General features: G+C 41.4%; 3 protein-coding genes across 3 annotated transcripts in view; 2 read left to right on the top strand and 1 right to left on the bottom strand.

Annotated features, from left to right (window-relative positions):
* The first annotated feature begins 460 nt into the window (after positions 1-460).
* On the top strand, positions 461-2,825 carry ttll2 (tubulin tyrosine ligase-like family, member 2). Its single transcript, XM_048250858.1, has 2 exons — positions 461-527; positions 1,720-2,825. Exon 2 carries the CDS (start codon positions 1,748-1,750, stop codon positions 2,756-2,758), a length of 1,011 nt encoding a protein of 336 aa, XP_048106815.1. The 5' UTR covers positions 461-527; positions 1,720-1,747; the 3' UTR covers positions 2,759-2,825.
* Positions 2,826-3,263: 438 nt separating this feature from the next.
* Positions 3,264-13,265, top strand: LOC125298854 (interleukin-17F-like). The gene is made up of 2 exons (XM_048249722.1): positions 3,264-3,454; positions 13,001-13,265. Exons 1-2 carry the CDS (start codon positions 3,264-3,266, stop codon positions 13,263-13,265), a joined length of 456 nt encoding a protein of 151 aa, XP_048105679.1.
* A 1,237-nt stretch (positions 13,266-14,502) lies between these two features.
* The window catches only part of stmn4 (stathmin-like 4), a 7,969-nt gene continuing 967 nt past the window's right edge, over positions 14,503-21,504 (bottom strand). Inside the window, exons 2-6 of the mRNA XM_048251072.1 lie at positions 18,971-19,031; positions 18,706-18,801; positions 18,064-18,269; positions 17,434-17,625; positions 14,503-16,644 (exon numbers count right to left, since the gene is read on the bottom strand). Coding sequence (XP_048107029.1) covers positions 16,585-16,644; positions 17,434-17,625; positions 18,064-18,269; positions 18,706-18,801; positions 18,971-18,983 — 567 coding nt within the window. The 5' untranslated portion in view covers positions 18,984-19,031 and the 3' untranslated portion in view covers positions 14,503-16,584. The remainder of the gene's footprint in view (positions 16,645-17,433; positions 17,626-18,063; positions 18,270-18,705; positions 18,802-18,970; positions 19,032-21,504) is intronic.

Here is a 21,504-nt window from a genome sequence, read left to right as displayed (position 1 = left end):
GAGGGTGCTGGGAGATGACCTTGAAATACGGGATAAACCCGGGAAAAACGGGAGTGTTGACAGGTATTGATCTATAGTCTTAAAAACTACTTTTACTTAGGCTAGAAAATAAAAAGGCCTACCGTTGGTGTGTCTAACTAACGTTACCTAACCTTACAAAACAAGCTTAAACATTTAGGATACATTTGTAATAAATAGCCTATAAGACTGTGTGTTGCTACTTTTTCAATAACATTTTGATTACCGTCATCCAAAAGACATTAGCCTAAGCCTTTCCCGAAAGGGTGCATCAAAACCACGGTTCAATGTTGCATGATTGAATGAAAAGGTTACACCCAAAGATTCTAGAACAGAGCTCTGTTCTAGAATCTTTGGTTACACCAGAGACGGTTGCTATAGAATCTTTGGTTACACTTTACTTCCGTTAGAGCATGATGCGCATGGTATCTTAGCAACACAAAGATGACGAGTTCTGGTGATAGAGAGTAGGGCGGACGGGCCGAGGCGGCAGGTGTGCTCCCTGACAGGTAAGTTAATGCCTGGATAGTAGGCTATAGTCCGCCTCGCCTAAAAATATCTTTAGCGAAATGTCGATATTTGTTGTTATGCAGTACGACTCTCGCATGATTTCCTAGAAAAACGTTATTCATTCATTTATGGTCGTTATGTTAGCAAATTTATGGAAAGCTGAACTTTGCCATTTCCTAGAAGCCTAGCCTATTGTGGCTCAACACTAGGTTTTATGCTATTAAACGGAGAACGTTTCTGGCCTATTAAACTACACTAAACAAGACAACTCTTCTCCTGGGCTCTTTTCCTTCTTTTTCTTTTGGTGTAGCCTACATGGTTATGGTTATGAGATTGGCAGGTACGCTTTTGTCCAAAGCGACTTAGGGCCTACAAATAAAAAAAATACAATAGTTAAATTAACAGTGAACAGTTTTTTTAAAAAAAATGGTAAGACTACATTAGAATAGCAATAATAAACAATAATGTCAATGCAATCGATAACCTAATGAAAATAAACAAATACTATGATGTAATATACAAACCATAACTCATTAAAAACACTTAATTAACTAAGTGCATGCTGAACAGATATGCCTTTAGATCCCTCTTGAAAGACAGAAACTATCATAGGAACGGAGAGCACTGGGCAACTCATTCCACCAACAAGGAACCACTGAGGAACAGAGTACATATGTGTATGTTGTTTTACTTTGTATTTGATTAATGTCATGTTATTGTACCTCCTGGCAAATATTGTACAAATTGTTCTATGACCATGAGTGTTTCCTACATAAATGTACTCTTTGATAAAATCTATATAAAAAAATAAATAAATAAACCTTCCAGCTGATTGAATGAATAGCCTAGCTCATGGACGGATTATGAGTCACTGGCCCCCTGGGCACAGACATAAAAAAGAGCCCCCCTACCCATCTCAGAAAGTTAAAACATTTACATTTATTCATTTAGCAGACACTTTTCATCCAAAGTGACTTACAATTATATTACAAGGGAATACATTGACTCCAGAGCAACTTTGGGTTTGGGTTGCCTTACTCAAGGGCACAACGGTGGAAACTGGCTACTGCATGTTAGCCCAGCTTCTTATACTCTACGTTACCACCATCCTAACCCGTCTGAACTGCTTAAAACTAACATGGGAAATAGCCATATAGGCTATTTAAAATCCTCTCTTGTATTTATTTTCAGCATCCGACACACAGCACCTTCGCTGAAAATGGCCGATGGTGTGTGTGGCACTAAACCTTTGGTGTTCCGTCTTCATGAGGGAGCACCTGAGCTTGTGCGGCAGGTGCTTCTGGAGAGAGGCTGGGAAGAGTTTGAAGGACAGCAGCAGGATGAAGGAGACTGGAACCTTTACTGGCGTGCATCTGCCTTCCGCAGCTCCGACTATGAGAACATCATGCCCTGGCAGAGGCTCAATCATCACCCAAAAACAGTTGGCATTACCCGCAAAGACTGGCTGGCACGGAATTTGAGGAGGATGAGGGGCACATTTGGTTCAGTACTTTACAATTTCAGTCCGACAGCTTTCCATCTCCCTAATGACTATGTACGTTTTTTAGAGGAGTTCTCAAAGCATCGTTTAGCAAATGGTGGTAAAGGTGCTTACTGGATCTGCAAACCAGTGGATCTATCAAGAGGGAGAGGCATTTTCATTTTTGAAGATATTAAAGACTTAGCTTATGACTGCCCTGTCATTGTACAAAGATACATCAGTAATCCACTTTTGATTTCGGGCTATAAATTTGACCTTCGAATATATGTTTGTGTGAAGAGCTTTAGTCCTCTAACTATCTATATATATCAGGAAGGCTTGGTTCGTTTCGCAACTGAGAAATTCAACCTGGGTACGCTCAACAACCTCTACTCTCATCTAACAAATACCAGCATTAACAAATTTGGTCCTTTCTATTCAACCGATAAAGAACACATAGGCCAAGGCAGTAAGTGGACACTCAGCAAATTCCGCTGCTTCTTACGGAATATGGGCATTAATGAACTCGTGTTCTGGCAAAAGATCAACAATATCATAACTCTCACTATTCTTACCATTGCCCCATCCGCTCCTTCCAGCCCTAACTGTGTAGAGCTGTTTGGGTTTGATATCCTGATTGATGAGAACTTAAAACCATGGTTGCTGGAAGTCAACTACAGTCCTGCTCTCTCGCTGGACTGCTCCGCTGATGTAACTGTGAAAAAAAGGACTCCTCAACGACCTTATTGACCTTTTGAACTACAAGGAAATTGACGGCCTTCGACAGAGGGGATACCTGAGACAAAAGTATAGGACCCCTTGCTATTTAGGGAGTCAAATTCTGCAGGCCAAAACTCCTGTAGTGTTCCTGCTCCCTAAGTCCCTCTGTGAACCATGTTGCAGGGAGAAGTGTCAGAGTCTGTCTTGCGTCTGCTGCAGGGGAGGCCCACCAGCGGAGTCCCGTGGTACAGCGCAGCAGTCACCACATTATTCGAGTGAGAACTTGAATTGTGCCCTGCGGTTAGCCCTGGGATCGAGTTTGAAACCAGCAACAAGTTATCGCCGTAGGAAGACACGCTCCCTTCATTCACAGAGGCCAAAGCCTCTTGACCGTTCAAAGGCTTTGAATTTGGAATCGGAGAGTGAGGATGGATCGTGCGCAACAACTCCTGATATGTTGAGGGAAAGATCCAAGAAAAAGGCAGGTAGTTCTGTGAAGTTACCGCCAATCCATGGACATAAATACAAGTCAACTATGTATCCCTGGGATGACCAAGTTCAAAACAACACTGTGCCCCCATGCCGTGTGGGGGATTTCATACTGACGTTTCCCTTCAACGAGGTAACTCTGAAAGCCTCTCAGAAGAAGCTCAACATCAAGGTTGCCGTACAGGAAGTTCACAAACTCACCAGTCAGCTCTTGTCTTCCCGTGTTCATAAAGGAAAGTGAAGGAAGGAGGAGAGCAACAATACCTTCGGAGGAGAGGACAAGCTTGAGTCACTATTCTGGGGACCAAGGAACCCTCTATCTCTCTGAGCGAATGCTTCTTCAAAACTTGACTAATCTGTCATGTCATGAATGTGATTGTGCTCCATTTAACTGCTTGGAAAAAGACAACATAACAAGACCTAACTCTTTAAATGGGCAATAAATAACCCACACCTTGGTCTTTCTATCTTGGTGTCTGGTCAATGTGAAATCAGAGAACTGTAAGGTCAGGTCACAAGGTCAAGTCTTCCTGAATACCGTATCTGTTGCCAGGTTGGAAAGGCATATGCCACTACATGATTAATTAGTTATCTTGTGCAGTTGTAGATATTTGGTAGCTTCAGTAAAAAAGTGGTGGCTTGAATAGCTGAATGTCCAAATAGCCACTGTAATTTTACCAAAACAAATACTTTGTGAAATATCTAACATTACAGGAATGCAGAAAGTCATGCCAAATTATATGGTTTTAGTTGCAATTTAGTAAAATTATGAATGTTCCGTCCTAAAGGTTCTGACAGCCCCTTTTTAGAAATAGGCCAGTTTTATCCGATTCAAGTTTTAGTCTGTTTCAACATGTTGAGTTGTTAATCCTTTTTGTGACACCTGCCGGTATCTTGTTTAAACACAGGCTGTATGGTGGTTTGCCAGAGCTTAGTACCCTGGAAACCGCTATTGTCTGGACTAACTGAGTTTCTAGAGCATGAAAGTAATGCCTCTTATTCAGAGAAGAAACATCAGTCAGTGGAGCAGCTGAGTCATTTCAACAATCATTTCAACAGTACCCAATTGGAGTAGAATGACTTAAGTAGTGCTAGGAAGGAAGTGAGTTTTGAGTTAAAGATAGAATTTCATTGATATAGTTAATATAAAACTATAGAACAGAGAACTCTATCAAGACACATAATCCAAATTCCAAGATGAAGATTTGCATGCTTAGATAGATAGATAAATAGTGAACAGTGCAGGGATTTGAACAGTGCAATAACTTTGATTGTTGTTAAATGTTAAATATGAAAAGAATGTAAACATTATAGAATTGCTTAACAAACAAGAAAATAATATGCTTTAAGAACAATAGAATAACAATAAATTAAGTTATAAAGATAGAGATTATAGAAGCAACAGGTATGCGGTATGACCAGAGTATTACCACAGTCTAGATTATGTAGAATGGCTTGTAGACTTACTACAAATGCCTCTGCATTCCAAGTCAGTGACAGCCTGGAAAAATAAGGGACTATGGAAGTGCAATTGAATAAGTTGCTTCCTCATTCCTAATCAGTTTCACTGAGCTCATAAATTAGGAATGAGGCAAAGTACTAAAAAGTTAAATCAAGTCTTAACACTTATGTTTGTGTGAGGGAATATCAGCCATCTTCATTACTGTTGTATGAATTAGTAATGACAGCCCCAGTCTATAATCTGACACTGGGTTTTGTTCACCTGCATAAATTATTCCTGCCATGGCTAAGAGCCTCTTCAAAACACATTTCACACTTGGATAAGTCGATAAGAATTAAATTTATCCATTGGGAGTTAGTCTAGAAATATTTCAGCTGCAAGGAATAGGTAGATGAACAGAATAGTAAATGCCAGATGTCTATTTCTTCAAATATATTAAATGGCAGGTGTGAAGATATCCAGCTAAGAGGTGGGTCCGTGTCAAGAGTTCACAGTTCAAGTTAGCCCACAACATTATCTGCCAATCAGAAATGGCTTGTGTCATTTTGAAAATGTGTTAAGTGTGACCCCAGAACCTTTAGAAAATGCTGTGGGGATCATTTAGGTACAGTATATTTGGTATGTGAGTCGGAATGTGACACCTGAATGCAAGTGAACTCTCAAAGGGACATGAGAGGGCAGGTGTACAACAATGTGATCTCTAAACATGCATGGCAGACTGAGAAGATCAGTCATGTTGAAGTCAGCTGACATACGTCTGATTATCTTTCCATATCTCTACTCTCGTGTCATTTGGTAACCTGCATTACTCAAGGCTGAAAAATTCTGTAGTGGTCAATTTAAAGTAGACCAAATTGTGAAGTTGAAGGTTGCACAGTTAAACATTACATACTTGAAATCTGGCTATTTTAATCACAAATAAGGTAGGTATACTCTAGTTATTTTTCACAGAAACTACCTGGGCTGTGTAGTTTTATGCTTTGAGTTGGAAGCCACAAAACCATTCAGTGTGTTAGCTTACATGCCCTACTGTACATCATCTAGCAGGACCATAGTAAGCCTTTTGAAACTGAGGGCCACAGGCACAGATATAAAGAATATGAAGCAGGAAGACACACACCTTTAATTTATGAACGCTTGTCATTGGTTATCAAATCCCTTGAGGCCCTTGTAGGATTATGAATTTATGTATCATTAACAAAATGAGAGAAAAAACAGGGGGTAGGTGGGCCCTGTCTAGACAGAGGTAAGTGAAGTAAGAAAGTGAAACTATCTACATAAGTCAGAAATGTCATTGTTACAGTATCTACAAATATCAATCGAAACATTTTAAAAATTTAAAGGTCACAGTGCATAGTTTCCAAACACCCTTGAGAAAGAGAGAGAGAGAATGAGGTCATGAAGGATCCTGTTTTTCGGCAGCTACTGTAGGTGGCAACTTTGGACATTCTGGAACATTTTGTGATATTATTTTACATTTAGGCCTGCTTAAATCATTTCTGTTGTTCATCATTTTTAAATTAGCCATAACATGCATTTGAAGATTTAAGAACATACCTAACCTTTTATACACCGTGAAAAGGTCATAGCCTACTATTTTAAACCTACAGTATGGTTTCCTTATAGACCCACATGAACAGTTGTTCAGCAGAGGCCAACTGGAAAGCAACCGTCCAGGGTATAATACAGGAACAGTCCAGTGGAGAGGATACACTTGGGGTAAAACTCTACAGAGACCACACATTACAAATAACAGAGCAACAGGCTGCAGCAGATTAAAATCTGACCCCAAATTAAGGGACAGAACCCCAACATACTCAATCCATTATTTTCTTAATGATATCTGCTTAACAAACAAAACCATTTCCTCTGTTTGTCTTGGCCAGGACTATCACCAAAGCTCAGCAAAGAAGGTGACTTGTGTACTCTGACCACATCTTTTCTCTCTTTTTAACATGAGGTTATAGCAGCTCAAGGTCTCAGTTCATAAATATGGTTGATATGGTGATGTTGCCACTGTTTGCCAGCTTGATCATTTGTAAATCCCGTACTCATCCATTCATGAACTGTACATGCAACTCTAGCAATTTCAGAATTGCTCAGCTGGCTGAGCACCCACACTATGTGTACATACAAGATAAGCAAAAACATCTGAGGGTTTAGCAGAGGTAGCAGGTTGGGACCAGTGGTCCACTCTGTCTTTAGAATTCTGTAGGGATGAAAACCATTAAGAAGATGCATTTTTTCAAAATAACAGTCCCTGGCTTTCTGTTTCAATTTGTCCTGATAAATTGCCTCTTTCTCACATTTTCTTTCCATTGTTTTACAGTTTTGTCGCTATTGTTTTGTCTTCCACTCCTAAGCCCAATAGGGCACAGGTTGAAACATGCCAAAAGTTGTAAGCCACTGTTTGATCATTGGTCAGTGCTGTCAATAGTTTTTTGTATTATTCATTGTGAAAAATAACAAATGGTCGCACTCCAAAAATCTTTTCTTGCTTTTAATCCATTTTAGCACAGGGGTATTATTCATTGTGTAAAGTCATTATTTGAAAAGTAAATACAACGTATAAGCTGTCCAATGAATGTAGTGGAAAGTACAACATTCCCCTCTAGTAGTACAGGAGAAGTATTGTACCACAAAATATAAAGTACGAGTACCTTAAAATTGTAAAATTGTTGAAAGTAAATTCTCCACTACTGCCTTATATACTGCCTGGTACGTATATAGGCCCATGCAAAATGTTCACGTGAGTTCCAAAACACCCTGAGATACTCCAACAGCCTTTTACCCATATCAGATAAGTGCTGGAACTTTACCAGAGGTGTCTGCAAACCCGCTATATGTGAAAAGCATCAGCTGACACTGCTGACTGTGCTAGTGTGTGGCGGTAGACTAAAACAGTGAGTAGGTCAACGTGGGCAGATGTGTCTCGCTCTTCGTAACTGTATGACTGTGCATAGTGCATAATGTTACTGATAACCATCAGTGTGCTCTTGAAGTCCTGCATTGCTCAGGGTACATGAGCAAACACAATCATTCCTGTTAACTTTTCATGTGAAAGTCATATCTCACAACTCTTCAAGTAGGTGCAAAAATCTCAGCTCTGAAATAGTGACACGGTTTTGGTTATAGTTACTGTATATGATTTAACAGATGCTGTTGTCCTAAGCAAGTTACAAATGAAAACAACACAATAGTTAAAAATGAACAGTGAACAGTAATACAATGCTGGTAAGACTACATGAAGGAAAATAGCAACAATAAACATTAATGTCAATGCAATATCAGTGATCAATAGCCTATTAAAATAAACAAATACCATACTAACCATAACTCATACGTGTATGCTGAACAGATACTGTATGCCTTTAGATCCCTCTTGAAAGACCCAAAACTATCACAGGAACGGAGAGCACTGGGCAACTCATTCCACCATTGAGGAACCACTGAGGAAAAGAGTCTTGAATTTGACCTACAGTAGCGTTTATGGCTGGTCAACACAACAGACACTCATCAGAAAACCGCAGTGGGTGGTTGAGGATGTAAAGCTGGATCATAGAATTCAAGTAGCAGGGAGCAGATCCAGATTAGATTAGATTAAATTAGATTCAAATTTATTGTCATTGTGCAGAGTACAATTACAAAGACATAGACATAGTGCAAACAAAAACAGAAAAGTGCAATGTGATATACAAGTAGACAAGTGGTGCATAGACAGGACAAGATATATAGTGCAGTGTAGACAGTAGTATACAGTTGGTTTACAGAAAGTGGTTTACACTAATATAAATTAAATTTAAATATGTGCAGTGTATTTGCAGTGAACTTATAAGAGCAGAATAGATATGGCTATGTAGTATGAACAATGTATGAACAACATGTCAGATATGTGCAGTGTAGTAGCAGTAACATTATAAGAGTAGTTAGAACAATATAGATATATGCCGTATGTTAACAGAATATATTCTACCGTATAGACAGATGTGCAGGATGAATATGAAAAGCAGTAGAATATGGCTATGTATAAGCGTAATAACAGTATGTAGATTTATATAAATAAAAGGGTGGGATAGAGTACTGCAATGCTCGGGGCAATCACCGTAGTGTCTTCTGCAAACTTGTCGTAGGTGAAGATGGAGTAAAGAAGAGGCCTCAGCACACATCCCTGTGGTACGCTGGTGTTCAGAGTGATGGTCTGTTGTTTAGGAAGTCCAGAATCCAATTACAGAGGGAGGTATTGATGCCCAGTTCACTGGTGATCATTTTGGAGGGGATGTTGGTGTTGAATGCTGAACTGAAGTCAATGAACAGCATTCTCACACAGGTGTTGCTGTTGTCCAGGTGGGACAGGGCAGAGTGAAGTGCCGTAGAGATGGCATCCTCTGTGCTCCTGTTCTGACGGTAGGCGAATTGGAAGGGGTCCAGTGAGGGTGGTAAGCAGGTCTTGAGGTGGGCCAGTTCTGAATCAGTTGTAACGATCTTACACAAGCAGGCTAGCAACAGTGAATTACAATAGTCCAGTTTGAGATAACCATGGCTTGTAGCCTACAAGAAGTTGTGTGGAATCTTGTATCAGATAAGGTCAGATCTTTCTAATGTTGTAGGCGAACTTCAGAGGTCTATTATGACGCCCAAGTTACGTGCCGATATAGTTGTGGTCAGTGGAAATGAGTCAAGCTGGATGTTCGAGAGCAAGTTTTGGCTGCAATATTTTACAAGCCATCTCAAACCACAAGCCAAACTCTATTATAGAGCTACTCTAAATTTGCTCTATTGCATTGAATTGCAAAGTTTTCTCCACAAGTTCTTTACACCCATTCGCCTTTTAAATGTTGCAATGGCCGGATCTTTTCCCTCTGATCAGTTCTCCAAATGCTCTCTTTCTACAACTAACGAAAGAAAACGAAAGAAAATCTGTCTGCCTGCATGGCAAAGCCAGCTGTGCAGCGATTACCCATACTAGTGATGTAGACGCTAAATGACTCAGGCTGGGTGGGACTGTTAACCTTTCCATTCTGGTGGTTTCAAGTTTGTTGTTGCTGTAAGTACCTGTCATCGTTCAGGAAATCACATCAGCATGTCTATGACCCCATTTTGTCCCAGCAGGAAGGCAATGAATATGCTAAGCATTACATCAACCATATCAATAAGTCAATAAATGTATGATGCAAGTCTCTTTTGAATACAGCATGTTCATTTAGACGGGTATTTTACCTGCCACAAATTTCCCATAGAGGCATGGTAGTGTACACATAACTACCCTCATCACTACTGCTTAGATTATAAGGCAGTTTATTAACAACATATAGAGATGATTAACCAAAACACAAGTTTCAACTGACCATAATTCATAGACTATTTTCCACAAGCCACAACATCTGCTGAGACGCATGAGTCTGTTGAAAATCACACCTATTTGGCAATTTCCAATGGCAGATACTAAGTAATATTAAAAGATCCTCAATAAGGACCCAGGCAATCTTCAGTCAACAATCTTCCTGTTAGCATCTGTTGTCTTGCCATTAAACCACAAGAAAGGTGACTCTTGGGAAACACCTCAATACAAGCCACAGGTGCTTGATGATTCATGGCACACACACTTGAGAAGTATCGTCATTGCATACGTGTTCAACTCTAGATGTATCAGCGCTGGCCTATTTAGATCCTGGGGCCTTATCAGTTTAGCTAATCTGTGTCACTTCACACAACTGAGAACTGACACTTGTGGGTTGGTGGCTCAACGCTCTAAACTGATCTTGAGGTTGGGGAGGGGTATCAGTTGGTACTGGAAGGCATCACACAGGCCAGGTCTCAGCTCTATGGTTAGTCAGTCGTTAGTTATCGTGCACCATCAATCAGATTAGGTTTTGTTTCTGCTGGTACAGTAACAGTAGCTTAGGTCTTTGGCCATTTTGACAGGGCCTTTTTGGGTATCTGTAAAAAGAGAGCAGGGGCCTGATTACAGAAACGACCTATCTTTGAAACTTAAGATAAGATAGGACAAGCAGTTATTTTCTGTAATAAGGCCCCAGAGCTATAGAGAGAATTTGATCCGGTCGTCTGTTATACAATTAGAATGAGTTTATTTTGAAAAACAAATAATTTCTGTATCTCTGGGTTAAGGGTGTGTGTGTGTGTGTGGGGGGGTCGTGTTGCCTCAGGAAGTAACAAAGTACTCCCATCCCAAATAATCCTGAGGAAGTAACAAAGTACTCCCATCCCAAATAATCCTGAGCTGAATGATTCATTGCGGATTGCAATTAGCTAATTGTTTCAGTTCAAATTTAGATTTTGATTAAAAATCAATCAATCTTTCAGCCCTACTATCATTGAATATTGCATAGATGAGTGTAGTATATACAGTATACTATATATAATTTATAGTTTATACTTTGCACTGTCCAGCACAATTAAAAAAAGGAAAGTAACTTGTAACTTGTCAGTATTTTATTAACTACATACTTTTTACTTGAGTAAGTTTCTAAAAAAGGACTTTTCAGTTTTACTTGAGTCAAATTTGAAGGGAGTAATTTATTCTTTTAATTGAGTACAGGTTTTCTGTACTCTACCTAACACTGTCAATAACTACATCACATGTATAGTGTACATCCTACTGTACATGACAGGTGAGATTGTCACGTTTATCCGTCCCTAGCCATAGATAAATGACCAACATGAATGCGAGGGTGATACTGAAACTAGTTGACAGATAACAGCATCCCTCAAAAGTATCACTTTAATATGACCTAGTATGACATTTTAGGAAGAGTTCTTTTGTCCAAGCATTTCGTCTACCATGAGTTCCTCATGTACACAAAATGCTGCATCATCTGTTCACACCTCTACAGGATGCAGATATACACAGGAAGTGGGCTGCCTTCGCAGGCTGTATATAACTCAGTCAGAGGAGCGCTGAATCTACAGGCCAGAAGCTACTGAATCTACAGGCCAGAGCAACTGGACAGACTTTGATACCATCTTCAGCGACCTGCAGCATCCGAAGCTCAAACTCAAACAGTGGAATCATGGCCACAACACAAGGCTCCCACACATCACAGGCAAGATATCTAGACTTACTTGATTGTTTATCAACTTGTTCTATTTTTTCCCCATCATTTTAGTGAATGAACCATTAGTATGGAATGCTCACAATAGACACCATTTACAGTAAATACCAAGTTTACAAATTATTATTATTTTATTTACTGTGAAAAATACTAACTTTAAAAATGCTAAAAGCAACTCACGGGGTAGTGTACTTAGTGGTTGTGTGACATGAGATTTAGCGTTTGGGCTCGATTGTAATGACCTGACCTGAAGAGTGATGGCGTGTTACACTTGTTACACTTCTACACTTTGCCTGTCTGTTTAGATGTGAGTAAGTCACATTCTACACTATGCCTGTCTGTTTAGATGTGAGTAAGTCACATTGCTGCGTGTTACACTACACTATGCCTGTCTGTTTAGATGTGAGTAAGTCACATTCTACACTTTGCCTGTCTGTTTAGATGTGAGTAAGTCACATGTTACACTACACTTTGCCTGTCTGTTTAGATGTGAGTAAGTCACATTCTACACTATCCCTGTCTGTTTAGATGTGAGTAAGTCACATTGCTGCGTGTTACACTACACTATGCCTGTCTGTTTAGATGTGAGTAAGTCACATTGCTGCGTGTTACACTACACTTTGCCTGTCTGTTTAGGTGTGAGTAAGTCACATTGCTGCGTGTTTACCTCCTCTAATGTAGATCTTTAAGACTGTGCTGGTGTTGGCCTTGGCTCATATGCTGCTGGTGGATGGTGTCTACGCAGAGAAGATAAGGCTAACGGTCAACAACGCCCCTCCCAGACAATCTTATCAAATCTCAAAATCTCTAAATGACAGGTCTCTTTCACCATGGGAAAGCATGTGAGTGGTGATTGTCTTTTCAAATATAAATTAAAACAGATGTTTATTTAGTTTTCACAACAGAAATGTATTCATTTTCAATTTTAGCAAAGGGGAATGAGGCTGGATTCACCATAAGTAAAATATTAGTTGTTGCACTGACCTGAACAAATTCATCTGTCTCTTATCAGTGAACTCTGAAAACCTGTGAACAAATGGGTGTTTAAAGAGTAATCTTCTTAGCAGTACTATGATGTGTCTATGTTTGAAAATGTGTGTGTGTGTGTGTGTGTGTGTGTGTGTGTGTGTGTGTGTGTGTGCGCATGTGTGTTTGTGTTTGTGTTTGTATGTAGGCATAATCTATCACAGCCAATTGGTTGCAATGTATACTATCTGCAGTATACTCATGGTTCTGTCTGTCTCTCTCTAGCACCACATCGGACATCAACAGGATCCCAAAGTTCATCAGTGAGGTGCGGTGTCTGAAGCAGGGCTGCATCTGGCCCAACGGGTTGGAGGACCAGGGCCTTGCGTCTGTGCCCATCCAGCTCGAAGTGCTGGTTCTGAAAAGGTCCGGCAGAGGTCAACGGAAAGGGAAACGGAGGTCTTCAACGATATTGTACAAGCCGAGTTACCAGGTCATCACTGTGGGCTGCACGTGTGTCCGGCCCATTGTTACCGAGATGACGGACTGAGACGAATCGTCTAGGAAATGCCAGCTCACCATTTTGTGGTGAATCAGCAGAACTGTAGCCTCAAAGCATGGGGATGAAGAGGTTTTGATACTATCATTTATTGGACATTAATTATATTATTTATATTTATACTTTGAACTTCTGAATATGTTGACCCTTCCCTGTGAGAGCCGGGTTACTTGTAATTATGACCGCCGCGCAGCGAAGTGGCGGTCATATAGGTTTAGTAAGTTTTTTTTTTTTCTTTTTTCTTTTTCGCATGTCCAAATTTCCATCAAGGATTCCCGGGACACTGAAAGACCGGGGTAGACAAAACTTGGTGGGCATGTAACCCCACATGGATAGCATGGAACCATCGTTTTTCGTTTTGATCTGTAGCCCCCCCGCTGTACTGGACCCCCCAAAAGGAGAGTAGGGCAGACACAGTTTTCTATGAATATCTTGAGAACCGTAGGGCCTAGGATGACCAATTTTTTCCGTATGTTTGCCTCCAGGGGTCATGTTAACCCATTCCATGTGCACACATGTGCATAAACAGATACACACGCACACACATACATTCACAGTAATCATACGTATGACACATACTCACACAGTAGACATATGTACGCATGCATGCACATGCACAAACACACATACGCAGGCAAACACACAAGCACGCACACACACACACACACACACTCAGAATTATGAACAGGCAAGATGGGGGTGGGGTTGTATAAAATGAATTTTTTATGTGAAATCTATGAACTAATCATGTTTTGGTACTTGTTGTCTAGCAGATACCAGTGAGAATTGAGTGTGGATAATGCAATTTAGTGAGACAGTTAGAATCCAGCCATACATGACTGCATGATGAATGCATAACTGATACATTTCCAATAAATACATTGCCAAGTGTCCTTATTAGATTTCAGTATTATGTTTGCATGTTAGTTATTTTGGTTGTATTGTAGGTTCATTGCATGTCTTCTGAAACACTGTTACACAGCCATGCAAATAAAAGCTTCACAGTGTGTTCGCGTTGTTTGCTGTTGGTGTCTGTGTGCTACGGTTACTTTTACATCAAAAAGCACTTGCACTTCATCATTAGACAGCTCCACTTTCAAGACACGTTTCAAGACAAATGGGCAATGGTAAGTGAGACTCTATTTGATATAACATCTCTCACTCTCTTATACACACTCTTAATTCTCATTTAAATATCATGTCAGGAAAGTCAACATAAGACAAGAGGCAACTTTTTTTGTTTATTTATGTCAAGAGAAGCTTTAACTGAACATGCTGAAAAAAGAGACAATTTTAGCCATTAGGACGTCAAAGACATTGATAGCGAATAGAGGTGCCATATTTCTTAACACATTGAGTGACCTCCAGTGCTAAAAACATGGCATACACATTATGTGGGAGGGTGGCATTGGGAAAGACAAAAAACATTCCATGAAATTCCCCTTTTTGGCCCACACTGAACACCATAAGCATTACTACACTTAGCGTACATCAAGCATCCACTTCCCACCTGCTCCACCAGTGAAGAGCAGCTATCTTTTGCAACAATTTTAGCAACTCTGAGTACTTCACTCGTGATGCACCAAAACAAGCAAGCACAACAGCGTGGATTCCATAAGGTTTTTTTTTTTTTTTTTTTAAGTTGTCCTACAAAGCTGCCCAACATGGCTTGCATACACAGTACCACCAGCACAACCTGGAGGTATTCAGAAGGCTAGCTGCTCCTCGTGCACACTGGGACTTGTATGCTCCTGGTGCACACTGGGACTTGTATGATTTTTTTTTGTTCTTTCACAGGGATAATGAAGTCATCACATACAGTATGCAAAAACCTGAAAGTACATCAGCAAGACGCTCAAGCTAGATACACAAACACATGTCCCAGTGCTTCTGCTGCCCGTCTAGATACACAAACACATGTCCCAGTGCTTCTGCTGCCCGTCAAACCACCTGCCCCACACTCCAGCTCCCTGTCTCTTTTGGATGGAACAGATCACTGTCTCCTTGGTCATCTGCCCTATACAGTATGTTTCCGTCCTAGCAAATAATGTGAATATGGCTTGTGAAGATGTGCTTCCAAATTGTGCTTGGCATATTATGAAGTGCAGTGGAATGAAAGAAAAAAACTAAAAGTCTATTGTGCTTGTGAATCTGCAGTGCAATAATGAGTTGCTTGAGATATAGTATGCTTAGAAGCTGAAGTTATGAAGTGTGAATTATAGTTTGCTAAATAGACAGACACACACACACACCAGTAGATCATGTGCATCACATGCAGAGTTGGTTTCTGACTGAAAACAAATGGTAACAATCCTGACCAGATTTTTTGCCAATTGTGTGAATGGTATATTGTAGTATTTATGGATTTATTGAAATTGACTGGTTCAAGGATACAGTGTTTATGTACATAACTAACAAGCAGATTTCAAGAATTTCCATGCGTGTCTGTGCAGTTGGCATATACTAAGTGTACGTGTGTGTGTGTGTGTGTGTGTGTGTGTGTGTGTGTGTGTGTGTGTGTGTGTGTGTGTGTGTGTGTGCGTGTGTGCATGTGCGTGTGTGTGTATGTACATGCGTGCTTATGGATAGGTCAGAGTTAAGTGTGTGTGTGTGTGTGTGTGTGTGTGTGTGTGTGTGTGTGTGTGTGTGTGTGTGTGTGTGTGTGTGTGTGTGTGTGTGTGTGTGTGTGTGTGTGTCGGTGTGTTTGTGTGGTTGTGGGCGTGCGCACATGTTTTCATACATAGTGACATTTTGCAGTACAGCAAGTGGTTACGAATGGGCAAACGTACTCTGAACACTCAGGATGATATTTAGAGCAAATTAGATCCAATTTTCCCTCCCTTTGGCTAAAGTGAAGAATATTAATAACTGTCTCTTTTTTTCTTTCCTCTCTCTACACTGAGGTAGAGTGACCTGAGACATGCTCCCCACCTCTCTCCTCCTCCCATACCCCCCACACACACACACACACACACACTCTCTCTCTCTCTGTCAATCATTTCATCTTTTCACACCAACCACGGTGCACAATGGGCTGCCACAAACGTCGGCTTCTCTTAACATGGATTTCTCAAGACATAGTTTTGTTTTGGTTGCTGTTTCTCTAGACAAGATTGGCATAGTTCATGAACGTCGACGATTTGAGAATTGAGTTTGCTCACATCTTCATTTTCCCTCCTGTGTGTGGTTTGAGCTTCCCTGCATTTCATTTTGTGTAGTTGGTTGGTCTCCTCTCCTCCCTTCATTTGTCTGTCTGTTTTCTCCTCTTCCTTGACTAGCGACAGCAGTCTTTAGTTGTTGTTCTCTGTGTCTACCGACATGCCTCCTCCTTCATCTCCTTGTTCTTACGCACCTCCTCTGCATGCTTGTCCTGAGGTTGGCACACACACACACACACACACACACACAAGGACATAAATATAAATATAAATATAGACATAAACACGCACAAACACACACACGTTCCCGTGAACACAAAAATACACACACAGATAAACACACACACATGCACACGCACACACACACAAAACAAATGAACAAACACAAAACTGCTTTAGTATTGTGCATATATTAGCAAACACAGTAGAGTAAAGGGAGGTATAAACACAGCCGAGAACAAAGATGGAAGCACAAAGCAACCCCCCTCCCCCTTATGAAACATTAATGCAGCAGAGCAAAACATCAGCGCAGTGTTACAAACATAAAGCAAACCCATTACTCCTGGGCAGCCATTACAGAGGCAGTTGTTAGTTCCTCTCACCCATCACAGTTTCAATATTGCTGAGGTGGGACTGGCAGTATACTGGAAGTGACTGTTTTGCCACACATATATTGATACAAGACATAAAACATCTTTTACTACCCAGAGTATCTTTCTGAAACAGTGTGGCCTTTTGCAGTGCTATCCTGATGTGTCTATAAGGCCTTTCCCTGCCTCTGTATGCGTATGATAATGAAGAAACTGTAGGCCTATTTGAAACGTGAGCCAATGCTTTCATGAGGCATCAGTCAAGGTCTGTGGGTGGTTGTGAGAACGTTGATTTGATATACTCCACAGAAAAGTTGCTAGAATCCATGGTCCTCTATTCATTTATGATCTTGTGTTTTAGACAGACTAACACATGACAGACTGACACATGACAGACTGACTGCACCCTACCTTCTCCTGCAGCCTTTCCAACATGGCCGCCAACAGGGCCTCGCGGTTCTCCTTGTTGGTCTCCATCTTCTGCTCGAGCTTCTCCTTGGCCATCTTGATGAAGTTGTTGTTCTCCTCGAACGCCTTCTGGATGACCTCACGCTCGTGCTCACGCTTCTCTGCTAAGTGCTTGAGCAGCTCCGCCTCTTGACACTAGGGGGCGACAAACACCAAGGAGTGGAAACGCTGAAAAGGGTGTGGGCTGGAGAGAGCGAGAGAGATCAATGGCTACAGAAAGAGGCGCATTAAAACGAGAGGAGGTAAACTAGGGGCATAGCATATGTATCTGCTTATGCACTTTAGTACTGTAGTATTATACTGTTGCCTTCTCAAGTAATATGCAATTGTAAGACTTGAGTCCTGTCATGTGGATTCCTCCAACTGTAACCTTTTGTAGCCTACTATGTTGAATCTTTTGTTACATAGCCTACTCTCCAACCTTTATTTGACATCTTTGTCAGACAGAAAGAGCGGCAAATTTCAGATCAGCCTTTATGGGTCCTTTATGCCTTTATTGTCCTTTATGTGTCTATGTCTGTGTGTGTGTCTGCCTGTGTGTCGGTGTGTCTGTCGGTCAGTCGGTCAGCGCACCTTCCTCCTCTCCTCAGCTGCCTCCAGTTTCTTCTGTATCTCCTCCAGGGAGGGGTCCTTGCGTTGGGGCATGGCGGAGTTGAACTCGGGCACGCCGTCAAACGAGGGCGGTTTCAGGATGACCTCGAAGGCCTGGCCGGACGCACGCTTGTTCAGCTCGATCACTTCCACCTCTTTGATCACGCACCAGTTCAGGTCCACCACATCTGCCCAAGACCAGGCACGGACACACACACACACACACACACACACACACACACACACACACACACACACACACACACACACACACAGCTGTCTAAACAACACCAACCCCTGGCACCCGCCTGCCTAGCCTTGTGGTTTGGAAACTCCAGAACCACCGCCATCAATCCCCATACTCTGAGATGCTGCATTTATGTTTGTGTCAAGTGCAAAAAGGGGATTGACAGAAAACGAATAAAATCATTAAATTAAAAAAAAGAATTTTGCGTAAAGAACCATTTTGTCAAAGCATTATACTGAAACAATCTTGTCTATATGGGCCTGAAAGGCCAAGCAAAGCCCTGTTTTATAGTGTGGAATAAACTGAAAATCTCCTCTAGCTCAGTCACGTTGATCCATTTCTTTGTGTCTGGGTGTGGGGTGTGGGTCTCCTCTTACCCTCGGCCTTGTACTGGGGCTTGTCGCTCACTCTCGAATTCAGACAGGAGCAGAGCAGTGACACCAGAGGGAGTTCCTTCACCTTGTCTCTGTACGCTGCGGGAAACAGACGGAGAACAAGTGAGCTCAGGCCGTCAACGGAACAGCGGCCATCGGGCATCGGACAACAACAGGAACAGGAGGACTGAGATGCATCTACAGTACCAACTGATCTAGTGGGAGCAAGTTCCTTACATGGAGACGTGTGCTTGGGTGCATTACCTACCTGCCAACGTCATTCTGTCACAATGTGTTGTCTTTACTCTGGCTGATGTCCTGTTTAGGCCCTGGACAAGTAAAAAAGCAGACATGCTGAAATTAGACCCTGATTCACAATGGGGATTTAATGCTGATGAAAATAAGATTTTCTGTTTTTGTCTGTTAGTGATGTGCTGGCAAAAATACATATACAATTGTGTTTATTCATTTAGCAGACGGTTTCATCCAAAGCAACTTACAAAATGAGAATTAAATAGCTGCCACAGTTAATTTGGTTTGCATTCTGTAAGTACATATTGGTTTAGCAGTCTGTCCATTTGTTGAATGCAGGAAGGCAGACATAGCGGTTTGATAACATTGCTAATCAGGAAATTGACCATTTTCTTAAAAGCTTAAAAGCTGAAAAGGGTCACTTGACTGTATTACAACCTAATGTGCCGCTCACAATTTTCAATGCAAAGTCAAAAGCATCAACCTCTACATTTGCAGAAAAACTACCATGGAATATCAGTTGCCCATAGAGAATTACAGATGGAATATCATGTGAAATGGTTTAGTACATGTGCCAATTTCTGCATTGGGTTATTCAACAGTTTTAATCAATGCTCATCCTCAGCGCCCTTACAGTTTGACACAGCACACAAAATCAATCAGTCAGTGAATCCACCCATTGGTTCATCCGTCCACCCACTAGTTCAGGCTCCCTTAGTGGTGTCCTCCCAGTGTCTATTGTGTGGCAGCTCTGTGCCGAGCCACACCTATCTACATAGAGTGGCAGGATAAAGCACCCATTGACTTAGATAGCCTTTGCCAGTTCCCCAGGATGCATGCGTGACATAATTCTTTGTCAGGGTGGCGACGTTTGCCATCAATACATGTGTGGGAGTTACTGGACTTGTTTACATCCTACTGTTTGTTTGACAAATTGCTAACTCTCCTACAGTATGTCAGCCTAAACAACTAAAGCTGATTAAATATTGCTCAATACCTATGATTACACTAACGGAAAAAAGACAAAAAACAAGAAGGGCACAAGGTCGATCATGACTGATTATTACAGATTTATTATTAGGATGAAATGAATGAACTTTTGTATGAAATGTCTTCATTGTCTTTAGTATTCCCACACTTCCACTAAATGACTGTTCCCAAGCTGTGCTGTTCAGCTGCGTTCTCCCCACCCATTTCCTCCCTTTGATAGCTGGAGAAAAACAGAATATCCTGTGCGTGCTCTGCCCTATGTTAGTCTTTGATTGGATATTGACAGAATTCCCTAATTAAAAAGCCTGCTCCTGATTGGATTGGCCTTCGTCATGGCGATGAGGCCTGATGACTGATGGGTCCAGGATGGCAGACTCAAAGGGGCTGTCAATCAAAAGGACCCTGAGAGCCAGAGAGAGGCTGCTGTCTCGCCTGATAATCACACCCCACACTAGAACATGCTCCCCCTGGAGACACAGCAGAGAGCCCTGCCCTGCGCTTGAACACACACACACACACACACACACACACACACACACACACACACACACACACACACACACACACACACACACACACTAACAGGGATGAGCATGCATATGCACATACATATGCTGATAGACACTACACACTTTTGTTCACAGAAAAATAAAAAAAAACTGCCCGGTCTTTCATTCTCAGCCACATATGCCCACACACACACACACACACACAAAACAAACTTATACACTGAAGTATTATAACAAGACAATTCTGGGGTGAATAAACTCAGACACATCAACACATCAAGGTGCATTTGGGTGGAAAATCCCCAGTGCTACACCCTAACTGCTGACACAGACAACTTCACACACACACAAACTCTCTCTCTCTTCTTCCTCTCTCTCTCTCTCTCTCTCTCTCTCACACACACACACACACACACACACACACACACACACACACACAGAGAGAGAGACTCTAAAGTAGCAACCCAGGATGCTGATCGATACACACTTCCTGCAGAGCCAGCTGTTTATTTACAGTATGTTGACTCAGAGGAGAAAAGACGCCCCATCATTTCCCCCTCTGATCCCAGAGGTGAACCGTGTGACAACATCCCTCTCTCCCCACCAGACCTCACCAAAACTCCCCCCATTTACAGCCAATCTGCTGGGCACTCTCACAATAGCACTACTGATTCGTATGATTTCCAGTTTGTCTCATTTGTTTAATTTCTTTTTTATATATGTTTTACAGTCATTGTTGCACTGTCTATTTGATGGGTACGCACTGTACTAATCTAAGTACCAGTGTGCGACTATCTGCCGTACCTGTATAGTCAAATGTAATAGGCAATCTCATTTTATTTCTAGATGGCTTTTTAAGAACTGGCTAGAGGGACAGCCGATGAGAATGACCCCATACGGCTAACTCTGGCTTATTCACAGTACTACGCTATGTTGATCAATGAGCACTGTCTCTATCAAATACAAAATAAATAAAGAGGAAATATGTCAGTAGTATGTACAGTACATCCAAGATGGCAAACAGTAGTCTTTCAGTCCATCATCTTCTGAC

The sequence above is a fragment of the Alosa alosa genome, chromosome 8 (genome assembly GCF_017589495.1).
Source record: "Alosa alosa isolate M-15738 ecotype Scorff River chromosome 8, AALO_Geno_1.1, whole genome shotgun sequence".
Taxonomy (NCBI): Eukaryota; Metazoa; Chordata; class Actinopteri; order Clupeiformes; family Clupeidae; genus Alosa; species Alosa alosa.
This window is presented reverse-complemented; position numbering and strand designations above follow the sequence as displayed.

Bases quoted from the DNA above. Each gene is read 5' to 3' on its own strand.
- ttll2 (XM_048250858.1), top strand. From the start codon at position 1,748: ATGGCCGATGGTGTGTGTGGCACTAAACCTTTGGTGTTCCGTCTTCAT.
- LOC125298854 (XM_048249722.1), top strand. From the start codon at position 3,264: ATGTATCCCTGGGATGACCAAGTTCAAAACAACACTGTGCCCCCATGC. The intron at 3,455-13,000 runs GTGAAGGAAGGA...GTCTCTCTCTAG, and splicing joins TCCCGTGTTCATAAAGGAAA to CACCACATCGGACATCAACA.